General features: G+C 47.1%; 2 protein-coding genes across 10 annotated transcripts in view; one reads left to right on the top strand and one right to left on the bottom strand.

The window, feature by feature from the left end:
- The window catches only part of LOC126995213 (uncharacterized), a 39,465-nt gene that overhangs the window by 19,067 nt on the left and 8,690 nt on the right, over positions 1-11,708 (top strand). The gene's annotated exons all lie outside the window — the stretch shown is intronic.
- LOC126995216 (uncharacterized) lies at positions 8,135-11,587 on the bottom strand. 2 transcript variants are annotated; one of them, XM_050854583.1, is made up of 4 exons: positions 9,633-9,920; positions 9,027-9,095; positions 8,759-8,845; positions 8,135-8,422 (listed from the first exon to the last, which is right to left on the bottom strand). In XM_050854583.1, the coding sequence occupies exons 1-4, from the start codon at positions 9,783-9,785 to the stop codon at positions 8,288-8,290; spliced, it is 444 nt and encodes a 147-aa protein (XP_050710540.1). In that variant the 5' UTR covers positions 9,786-9,920; the 3' UTR covers positions 8,135-8,287. The 2 variants fall into 2 exon arrangements, 1 of the variants encoding a protein (XP_050710540.1); XR_007750107.1 differs by lacking the exon at positions 8,135-8,422 and having other exon boundaries at positions 8,441-8,845; positions 9,027-11,587.

Raw genomic sequence — 11,708 nt, 5'->3', positions numbered from 1 at the left:
TCTCTTTTGCTTTTAATAGCCCGCGGCAGGGAGGGGGGGGGGGGCGGCAGGGGGGGGACTTAATTAAAAAAAACGCTGGTGAATGAGAGGAAATGAACCGAGAGGCTTTGGTGGTGGTGATGGTGGTGGTGGTGGTGGTGATGGTGGTGATGGTGGTGATGATGGTGATGGTGGTGGTAGTGGTGATGGTGGTGGTGATGGTGGTGGTGGTGGTGGTGGTGATGGTGGTGATGATGGTGTTGACGTTTCTTTTGTGTGTTTGTTTGTTTTTCTTCCTTTCTCTCCCTTCTTTCTCTCCTCCCTGATTTATGTTTTTTCTCCTCCCTTTTCCTCCCTTTCTCTCTTTCCTTCCTTCTCTACGTTTGCTCTCCCTTCCCTCCCTTTCCTCCTCTCTCCCTGTTTTCCACTTTATCTCCCTTTCTTCTTTCCCCAGTCCTTACCTTCCTATATCCTCCCTTCCTTCTCTTCCTCCCTTCCCTCCCTATCTCCCTTCCTCCCTTTCCTTTCTCTGTTCCTTCACTCCTTTTCCATACCTTCCTATCTCCTTCCCTTCCCTCCCTTCCTCCCTATCTCCCTTCCTCCCTTCCTTTCTCCTCTATACTTCCCTCCATTCCTCCCTATCTCCCTTCCACCCTTCCTTTATCCTCTATCCTTCCCTCCCTATCTCCCTTCCTCCCTTTCTCCTCTATCCTTCCCTCCCTTCCTCCCTGTCTCCCTGCCTCCCTTCCTCCATAAATTTTTCCTCCAGGGAGTATTTGCATGTGTCTACCTTATCTACTCTCCCAGCCTTCTCTCCCTCCCTCCCTTCCCTCCCTTCTCTCCCTTCTTCCATCCTTGACCTCTCCTCTTTAGTGCTCCCTCCCTCCCTCCCTTCCTCCTCTCTCTGTCTCTGTCTCTTCCTCCGTCATTTTCTCTCCCTTTTTATCTCTCTTTCTCATTAGTTATCTCTCCCTTTTTTTTCTTTTTCTTCTTCTTCTTCTTCTTCTTCTTCTTCTTCTTCAGGCAAATATGTTCTTTTTTATTTTATTTTCTCTCTCTCTCTCTCTCTCTCTCTCTCTCTCTCTCTCTCTCTCTCTCTCTCTCTCTCTCTCTCTCTCTCTCTCTCTCTCTCTCTCTCTCTCTCTCTCTCTCAAGTATGCGCGACCTTCTGAATGTCTGAGAGAGAGAGAAGAAAAAGTTCCTAACATCGAGTAATTATATAATACTGATTAATTTTAAGCTTATCGGATCACGCTTTCTCTCTCTCTCTCTCTCTCTCTCTCTCTCTCTCTCTCTCTCTCTCTCTCTCTCTCTCTCTCTCTCTCTCTCTCTCTCTCTCTCTCAATATAACCATAAATGAGATCACCACCACCACCACCACTACCACTACCACCACCACCACCACCACCACCATCACCACCACCACCACCACAACCACCATCATCACCACCACCACAACCATCATCACCACCACCACCATCGACCCAAGCACAGTTGCCAAGCCTAAAACACCACCTTCGTACACCTCCAATCTGGCTACACTGCACAGGTGAACGGACGGACGCAATCAGTGTAGCCAAAGGTAGACGCAAAACCCTTAACACGACAACAGGGAAAAGAAATTAGGTGTTTTTGAATGTTGCGAGAAAGAAGGAAAAGAAGGAAAAGGAGGAAAAGGAAAGGAAAAAAGGAGGAATTAGAGCTTTAGATATTGCAAAGGAAGGGAAAGAAAAAAAGAAAAAAATGATTGAAAGGAAGGAAAAAGAGGAGGAATTAGCGTTTTGAATGTTACGAGAAAGAAGGAAAAGAAGGAAAAGGGAAGAGATAGAAAGGAAAATAAAAGAGGAATTAGTGCTTTAGATATTGCGAAGGAAGGGAAAGAAAAAAAAGGAAAGAAAAAGATAGAAATGAAGGGAAGAAAAGAGGGAAAAGATTGAACGAGAAAGTAGGAAAAGAAAAAAAAGGAAAATATAGAAAGAAAAAAAAATTAGTGCTTCAGAGAGAGAGAGAGAGAAATACTACTACTACTACTACTACCACTACTACAGCTACTACTATAACTACTACCATTACTATTACTACAACACCTCCTCCTCCTCCTCCTCCTCCTCCTCCTCCTCTTAATTGCCTCTACCTGTGTGCTAATGGGGCAGGTAATGACTTGGTGTCCTATGTGCCCTAATGTTTGTTCGTTTGTTTGTTTGTAATACGATTTTGTTGTTGTTGTTGTTGTTGTTCACCTTCCTCTTCTTCCTCTTCTTCTTCTTCTTCCTCCTTCCCTTGCTATCTCCTACCTTCCCTTCCCTTCCCTTCCTATCTCTTACCCTCCTCCCTTCCTCTATCCTTCCCTCCCTCCATCCCTCCTTCCTCCCTTCCTCTATCCTTCCCTTCCTCTATCCTTCCCTTCCTCTATCCTTCCCTTCCTTCCCTCTCCCCCCCCACCCCCCCACACACACACACGCCCCCTCACACCTGCCTCACATACCTGGCCTTCCTTCTATAACAGTTACCGACCCTTATATAACGTACCCTCACGCACCTCCTCCTCCTCCTCCTCCTCCTCCTCCACTTGTTACATGCTTATTTGGCAACACTTTTTTTTTCACTTAAGTTGTTTTCCTTACTGCCAAAAAAGTGACCTCGTTACTACTACTACTACTACTACTACTACTATTTCTACTGCTGCTATTTTTTCTTGTCCATCCTTCTACTTCCTTCATCTTCTCGTTTTCTACCTTCTATTTCTCTTCCTTTTTAATTTCTCTTCATTCCTCTTTTACTCCTTCTTCCTCTCCTCTACCTCTTTTTCTCTCCATTTCCTATTTCTTTATTTACTTCGTCTCCTACAGTTCCTTTCTTTCTTCCTATCTTCGTCTTCTTCTTCTCCTTCATCTTCTTCTTCTCCTTCTTTCTCTTTTTCTTTCTCTTTCTTTCTCTCTCTCTTTCTCTCTCCTTCTTTCTCTCTTTCTTTCTCTCTCTCCTTCTCTCTTTCTTTCTTTCTTTCTTTCTCTCCTTCTTTCTCTCCTTCTTCTTCTACTACTACTACTACTACTACTACTACTACTACTACTACTACTACTACTGCTACTACTACTACTACTACTACTACTTCGTTATTTTTTATGTTCCAATTTTGTACTTATTAAATTATTCACGACATAACCATTTTGCCCAATTTTCTCTCTCTCTCTCTCTCTCTCTCTCTCTCTCTCTCTCTCTCTCTCTCTCTCTCTCTCTCTCTCTCTCTCTCTCTCTCTCTCTCTCTCTCTCTCTCTCTCTCTCTCTCTCTCTCTCTCTCTCTCTCTCTCCCTTCCTTCCTCTATCCTCCCTTTTCCTATATTTTCTTTCCTTCTTCTTTCCTTCCTCCTCCTCCCTCCTCCTCCTACTACTACTACTACTACTACTACTACTACTACTACTACTACCATCAGCGTTATTACCAACACAAACGCTACAAACAACCTTCCCTGGCAATTCTGCTCCTGTTGTTTCCTCTTAATAGCGTCATTTATGGAATCATTGAGAGAGAGTTTACTTTATCTTACGGCTTATTCTTCCCTCCATCTCTTCTTCTTCTCTCCCTCCTCCTCCTCCTCCTCCTCCTCCTCCTTCTTCTTAGGGCGTGAGAAAAGTTACATCTGGTTTGCCTTCTTTTCCTCTCTCTCTCTCTCTCCCTCCCTCCCTCTCTCTCTCTCTCCCTCTCTCCCTTTCTTCGTGTTTCAAGGGAGCTGTCTCTCTTTCTCTGGAGGAGCATAATAGTGGCCTTATATGGGCATTCAGAGAGAGAGATTCCTTTCTCAACAGGTGGCTATATAGATTAAACACACACACACACATACACACACATACACAGAGAGAGGGGGGGGTGCACTCCATCAATTAGTCCCCAGCCTTCCTAATCTGGCCGTCCGCTCTCTCTAATTGATGCTCTCTCTCTCTCTCTCTCTCTCTCTCTCTCTCTCTCTCTCTCTCTCTCTCTCTCTCTCTCTCTCTCTCATCAGGATTGGTATTCTTAAGGGGTAACTCCCGTAAAATTGGACCTATCATGACATTTCCTCTTCTGGACCCGACCAACGAACCTCAAGTGTATTTTTTTTATAATTCATCTTCCCTTCCTTCCTTGGGGGACTTATGGCGAGGGTCAGCTTTTCTTTTTGAGTGTAAGGAAGGGAAACAGTGGAGGAAACTCAGGATTGAAACAGGGAAGGAAAGTGTAAGGAAGGGAAACAGTGGAGGAAACTCAGGATTGAAACAGGGAAGGAAAGTGTAAGGAAGGGAAACAGGGAAAAAGGATTGAAACAGGGAAGGAAAAGTGTAAGGAGAGGAAACAGGAAGGAAACTAAGGATTGAAACAGGAAGGAAAGTGTAAGGAAGGGAAACGGAAACAGGGAAGGAAAGTAAGGATTGAAACAGGAGGGAAGAGTATAAGGAAGGGGAAACAGTGGAGGAAACTCCAGGATTGAAACAGGGAAGGAAAGTATAAGGAAGGAAACAGTGGAGGAAACTCAAGGATTGGAAACAGGAGGAAGTATAACAGGGAAGGAAACTAAGGATTGAAACAGGGAAGGAAAGTGTAAGGAAGGGAAACAGTGGAGGAAACTCAGGATTGAAACAGGGAAGGAAAGTATAAGGAAGGGAAACAGTGGAGGAAACTCAGGATTGAAACAGGGAAGGAAAGTGTAAGGAAGGGAAACAGTGGAGGAAACTCAGGATTGAAACAGGGAAGGAAAGTGTAAGGAAGGGAAACAGTGGAGGAAACTCAGGATTGAAACAGGGAAGGAAAGTGTAAGGAAGGGAAACAGTGGAGGAAACTCAGGATTGAAACAGGGAAGGAAAGTGTAAGGAAGGGAAACAGGGAAGGAAACTCAGGATTGAAACAGGGAAGGAAAGTGTAAGGAAGGGAAACAGGGAAGGAAACTAAGGATTGAAACAGGGAAGGAAAGTGTAAGGAAGGGAAACAGTGGAGGAAACTAAGGATTGAAACAGGGAAGGAGGAAACAGTGGAGGAAACTAAGTATTGAAACAGGGAAGGAAAGTATAAGGAAGGGAAACAGTGGAGGAAACTCAGGATTGAAACAGGGAAGGAAAGTATAAGGAAGGGAAACAGTGGAGGAAACTCAGGATTGAAACAGGGAAGGAAAGTGTAAGGAAGGGAAACAGTGGAGGAAACTAAGGATTGAAACAGGGAAGGAAAGTATAAGGAAACAGTGTAGGAAACTAAGGATTGAAACAGGGAAGGAAAGTGTAAGGAAGGGAAACAGGGAAGGAAACTAAGGATTGAAACAGGGAAGGAAAGTGTAAGGAAGGGAAACAGGGAAGGAAACTAAGGATTGAAACAGGGAAGGAAAGTGTAAGGAAGGGAAACAGGGAAGGAAACTCAGGATTGAAACAGGGAAGGAAAGTGTAAGGAAGGGAAACAGGGAAGGAAACTAAGGATTGAAACAGTGGAGGAAACTAAGGATTGAAACAGGGAAGGAAAGTGTAAGGAAGGGAAACAGTGGAGGAAACTCAGGATTGAAACAGGGAAGGAAAGAAATGATATATCTGGATTTAGCCTAGTAATTCCCTCTCCCTTCCCTAACGTTAAGGGGGGGGGTGGGGGGGGTTGCCTTAAAATTAAAACATACATTCACTTCTTCTTGAGATATATAAATAAGGGTTAGGATTTTGTTTTAAGTTAGGGGATGTTAAGAGAGAGAAGAACACTGGTTTAATGGAAGGAGAGAAGGAAGGAAGGGAAGGAAGGGAAGGAAGGAAAGGAAGGTGGGAGGGAAGGAGAGGAGAGAAGGAAGGAAAGAAAGAAAGAAAGAAGGAAGGAAGGAAGGAAGGAAGGAAGGAAGGAGAGCAAAGATTAAAGGATTATATCAAATTACAGTATCAGAGAGAGAGAGAGAGAAACTAACTTTCGTGACTAGAGGGTATAAAATGCAGTCGAAGGAAGGGAGAGAGAGAGGGAGAAGGAGGGAGAAGGAAGGGAGAGAGAAAGAGAGAAGAGAGAAGGAATGCAATGTCGTGTGTCTCTCTCTCTCTCTCTCTCTCTCTCTCCTACTTTTCCTCCTCCTCTTCCCTCCTCCTCCACTCCTTCCCTCCTTTCTCTCCTCCTTCAGTTTATTTCCTCTTCTCTTTTCTCCTCTTCCCTCCTTTCTCTTCCTTCCTTCCTCCTTTCCTCCAGTTTCCTCCCTTGTCTCCTTTATTTTATCTCATTCCCCTCACTCCTCCTCCTCCTCCTCCTCCTTTTAAATACCACCTGTCAAGCCCACCAGGTAATTCACTACGAGTCTAATTAATATCATCTATATACCTGAGGATGTTTTTAGACACAGAAAACAAGAGTACAGTTATATGTATTTTTTCTTCGTACAGGAATCGTAAAATTATTGTCACAAGTTAAACAGGAACCTCAAAATAACGGCGTGCGTATGGCAATGAATGATCACTCCCCACTAAAACAATAATAATAATAATAATAATAATAATAATAATAGTAATGATAATAGTAACGTTGATGTCTTATGTATTCGCTAACGGCTTGTGATTCTGCATTTCCGACCATTATTTTTTTATCGCTACTCTTCTTCCATATCCTTCCCTCCTTGTTATCATTCCTTTCTTCCTTCTTCCCTCTTGAATCCTTCCTCTTCTCCCCTCCTTATCCTTCCTTCCTTCCCTTCAATCTTCTTTCCCTCCTTCTCTCTTCCTCCTTTATTGTCCTCCTTGTTGTCATTCCTTTCTTCCCTCTTGAATCCTTCCTCTTCTCCCCTCCTTATCCTTCCTTCCCTCCTATCTCTCCCCTTCAATCTTCTTTCCCTCCTTCTTTCCTTCCATCCTCCTCGTTTTTCGCTTCCTCTAATCTTCCTCCTTTATTATCCTTCCCTCCTTGTCATTCCTTTCTTCCTTCTTCCCTCTTGAATCCTTCCTCTGCTCCCCTCCTTATCCTTCCTTCCCTCCTATCTCTTCCCTTCAATCTTCTTTCCCTCCTTCTCTCTTCCTCCTTTATTATCCTTCCCTCCTTGTTGTCATTCCTTTCTTCCTTCTTCCCTCTTGAATCCTTCCTCTGCTCCCCTCCTTATCCTTCCTTCCCTCTTATCTCTCCCCTTCAATCTTCTTTCCCTCCTTCTTTCCTTCCATCCTCCTCCCTTTTTGCTTCCCCTAATCTGCCTCCTTGCCTCTAAAAAGTGTTGCCAACTCGTCCTGTACCCCCGTGAAGCTAACCTGAGCCTATTGTCCAGCGCTTTCGGCTTTAATTATCAGGCTCGTTTACTTTATTATACCCACGAATTATACACAACGTCTACGAAAGCCTTACCAAGTGTGTGTGTGTGTGTGTGTGTGTGTGTGTGTGTGTGTGTGTGTGTGTGTGTGTGTGTGTGTGTGTGTGTAAGACCCGTATTCTGAGCCTTGTCAAACTGTCACTAGGCTCAGAAAACTACTCTTGGAAATCCTACAACAACCTCTACGAAAGCCTTACCAAGTGTGTGTGTGTGTGTGTGTGTGTGTGTGTGTGTGTGTGTGTGTGTGTGTGTGTGTGTGTGTGTTTAAGACCCGTATTCTGAGCCTTGTCAAACTGTCACTAGGCTCAGAAAACTACCCTTGGAAATCCTACAACAACCTTTATGAAAGCCTTACCAACTGTGTGTGTGTGTGTGTGTGTGTGTGTGTGTGTGTGTGTGTGTGTGTGTAAGACCCGTATTCTGAGCCTTGTCAAACTGTCACTAGGCTCAGAAAACTACTCTTGGAAATCCTACAACAACCTCTACGAAAGCCTTACCAAGTGTGTGTGTGTGTGTGTGTGTGTGTGTGTGTGTGTGTGTGTGTGTGTGTGTGTGTGTGTGTGTGTGTGTGTAAGACCCGTATTCTGAGCCTTGTCAAACTGTCACTAGGCTCAGAAAACTACCCTTGGAAATCCTACAACAACCTCTACGAAAGCCTTACCAAGTGTGTGTGTGTGTGTGTGTGTGTGTGTGTGTGTGTGTGTGTGTGTGTGTGTGTGTGTGTGTGTGTGTGTGTGTGTAAGACCCGTATTCTGAGCCTTGTCAAACTGTCACTAGGCTCAGAAAACTACCCTTGGAAATCCTACAACAACCTCCACGAAAGCCTTACCAAGTGTGTGTGTGTGTGTGTGTGTGTGTGTGTGTGTGTGTGTGTGTGTGTGTGTGTAAGACCCGTATTCTGAGCCTTGTCAAACTGTCACTAGGCTCAGAAAACTACCCTTGGAAATCCTACAACAACCTCTACGAAAGCCTTACCAAGTGTGGGTGTGTTGAAACGTTTGAGAGGGCCATGCACCAGCCAGCCCCGGAACACCTACTTAAAAGTGTGGACCTCTTGGGTCTGCCGGGGCCGAGGCGTTGCTTGGAGGCGGGGAGGTGGGGATATGACTCTTGACGGCGGTTCCTCCCACTTGGAAGAGTATCACCAGGTACGTCAGCACAGTGTTCAGCAGCTGCAGGAAGAGGGAAAGGCTTGAGATGACGAAGTAATAGTTGTTGATCAGTTTATGTGTCAGTATTTGCCAAGGCGGGAATATACGAGTAGCAGTTGTCAGAAGATTGATTATTGGGGCGGTCTTTCTTGGCGCCGTGTCAGAGAAGAAATGTCTCAAGCTTAATATATTCGGCAATGACATACTAACAGGACCCTGGCGACAACTCGTGTTTGAGGCATGGCGGGAGGCTGGAAGCAAACACATTATAACAAGCAGGTTGATACAGTGTTCAGAGTAGAAGCACATTGAGAAATAATGAATACATGAATGGGTGCGTGAGGGCGCGGCACTTACCCCAAGGAGGGCGGCGTGGTCCAGCCTGTACCAGCCACACATGTCGAAGGCAAGGTTGTGCGACAGCCTCCCCATCACCTGGCTCACCTGCCGAGCACACCTGAGTCACCACACTCTCGACACAGACTCACGCCACCACTCACCACCACCATTACTCAGGCGTTGACCTCACACTTGTATACTCATTGATAATATAACCTCATGTGCCTGATGCCCAGTTTGCTCTCCACTGCCGCTTCCTCACACAAACACAGAGTCGGCCACAAACCTTCAAGTTAAAGTTGAGAATGTGACTTTTCACTATCAGGTCCTTCAGGAGTCCCTCGGCCTCGCTGACCTGAAATAAAGCCAAGAGAGTCGTAGGATGGGCAAAGATTCGTCGTCTTGTCCCGCTCAGTTCAGTGAGGAGGTAATTTTCCACAGTCCGAGAGTGGAAATAAAATCAGCACTCATCAGAACCCCGCGATCACGTGTTTTGAGATGTGTGCAAAAACTAAAATGTATATATTCTTGTGAACTAAGAGAACCCACCTGAACCTAACGGATAGTGACGTATGCCAACTACAGTAGTAACCTTTTGCCAATAAGGACAGTGACCGTCGCTGCGAGAACAGCAGTGGACTAGAAGGCGACAGATTTTTTTTTAAATTACTACGTATAAAAACTTGTGAGTCTGAGGGAGCCGAGAGCTGCAAGCTGTGCACCCTGGAATCCAGGGCCACCGATCTGGACCTGGAGGAGCAGCAAGGCCTGCGTCCAGGGTCTGTGCAAGGCATCGCCCGGCAAGGTGACGTGAGACGAATCGTTGCAGCAGGCTGTCGTGAAACTATCGGAACGTTTACAACAAGCAGTGCCTCCTGCCAGGCGTGCCCACCTGGTTGACGAAGGTCTGGCCCAGGTGACAGAAGCTGCCCATGATGTAGTAACCGGCGCCCAAGAGGATGGCCGTGCTGCCGCTCATGAAGACGCCTTGCAGCATGGCGTAGGGGCACGCGACGGCCATCAGGAGTGCCAGCAGCAGCGCCATGCTGATGACTGAGAAGAAGCAGCGAGTCCCCACCTCCCGCTGCAGCTCCACCTGCGGGAAGGATTCACTCCGTCGGAGGGCGGCTAGGAGGACTAATGGACTCAAACAAGGCCGAGGCAAGGCTCTCGCTTCTTACCTCCCGGATGACAGCGTCGAGGTCACGCAGCGCCCGCATCGCCGCCTCCAGGCCGCTCTCACTCTTGAAGGATCCGTCGGGGGCGAGGAGCAAGGAGATCGAGGCCACCGTGGCCTCCGTGGCGGCCACCAGGCGACGGCCCAGCAGGCCGAACACCATGGAGGACACTTCTCCTGGCAACATGAAGGCTATGCTGTTGAGAAAGGACACGGGCGTGAAGGTTGCAACTTCCAGAGATGTGAAGCCCAAGGCGTAGGAGCAGAATACTGAGGAGGTGATGAACACGACTGCTGAGAACACCACGCACTGTGCCCGCGGCCTGCAGTACCAGCGGTGTGTGGGCGGCGCAGAGACTTCCGTGATCTTGGACAGGTCATGCAGGAGCCGGGCCAACTGGCGGCTCCTCGCAGCCATGGCAACGGGCGTCAAACACGTGAAGAGCAGCATGAGCATGATGGTGCCCGAGTACACCACGAGGCCCACCTCAGGCGACTCGTAGAGCGGTGAGAGTGTTCTCAGCCCCCCGCACATCATGGCCGCCTTTAAGAGGAACAAGAAGACTGACCACAGGCACAGCGGGAGGCAGAAGGCGGGCGGTCCGCTCGTGGCGGACATCCTGTAGGGGAAGCAGCCGTACACCTGCATCACGGGCACCATCACGCGCCACGGGAGGAGCGTCGACGAGGCGTCCGGCGGCAGCATCCTGGCGGCGGCGGTGACCATGCACTCTTCTGGGCTGCTGGCCGAGGAGGCGCGTGTTGCCTTGCCGCGTCAGGTCGGCGGAGTATGGCGCACTAGACGACATGCATTAAGCGGCGCGGCGAGCTGCTGCTAATCATCTCTGTTGAACTGTGCCATGTTTATCTTGCGCCAGGCCCCCCCCCCCCCCTAGTGCCCTTGACATATCGACTGTTTGCAGGAAAGGTGTGAACCATTACACTAATGGAGAAAGGTGTGGCCAGTTTTATATTCGTTCTTTTCGGTGATCTTCAGTGTGTTACAAGGTCAGTTTACGATGATCCCGATCATTGCAAAACGCTGAGCACGTCACACTCCAAAGTTCCAGTTGTAACATAACTGTTCCATGGAAACAAAGCTTTTGATATATTTTTTCCCTTTCGCGGATTAACGGGCAACGAATCCCTTCCGCCTCCCAGCAGCCATCATTTAGCTGTATTACCGAGCTCAAAACGAACCCCGTAATAGTTTTCCCTTCCCTTCATCAGTAGCGTAACGGCCGGCGAGTGACGTATGATCTCCCAAGACTTTCACTTCCCGCACCAACCTTTCCCTCGTGAATACCTGAACCAAGCACTCTTACCAACAAAAAAAACAACCCCTGCAACACAAAACTTCCCCGCGTTATCCAGCGGCGGCCCCAAAAACTATCTTAGGCCCATCAATAGCGATATCCATCTGAACTTAGTGTTAAAACCGAAAAGTATCGATGTTTTGTTTATATACTTACTGGCCAGAAAACGAAAATATAATGTGCTGAGTGTGATTATCTGGTACCGTTGCACTTGCCCGCGCCAGGCCACGAGGGCGTAATGTTAATAAGGTTCGCCGATCATAAATACCTCAGGAAGCCTCGCCACCCTCGCCCCGCACTTCTTCCTAATTTAAGGTTAATCAGTTTACGACGCCGGGGAGGTTGAAAATACCTTCTACCCCCTCTCTTCTTGTCTTCTTCCTCCTCCTCCTCCTTATTCTTTTGTTCTTCGTTCTATTCTCTCTCTCTATCTTCTTTCTATTTCCACCTCAATATCCCTCCCTTTCCTTCCTCC

This window comes from Eriocheir sinensis, chromosome 7 (genome assembly GCF_024679095.1).
Source record: "Eriocheir sinensis breed Jianghai 21 chromosome 7, ASM2467909v1, whole genome shotgun sequence".
NCBI classification, from domain to species: Eukaryota; Metazoa; Arthropoda; class Malacostraca; order Decapoda; family Varunidae; genus Eriocheir; species Eriocheir sinensis.
This window is presented reverse-complemented; position numbering and strand designations above follow the sequence as displayed.

Bases quoted from the DNA above. Each gene is read 5' to 3' on its own strand.
- LOC126995216 (XM_050854583.1), bottom strand. From the start codon at position 9,785: ATGGCGCTGCTGCTGGCACTCCTGATGGCCGTCGCGTGCCCCTACGCC. The intron at 8,846-9,026 runs GTTTGTGGCCGA...TGTGCTCGGCAG, and splicing joins TTCTCAACTTTAACTTGAAG to GTGAGCCAGGTGATGGGGAG. The intron at 8,423-8,758 runs GTAAGTGCCGCG...CTCTTCCTGCAG, and splicing joins ACCACGCCGCCCTCCTTGGG to CTGCTGAACACTGTGCTGAC.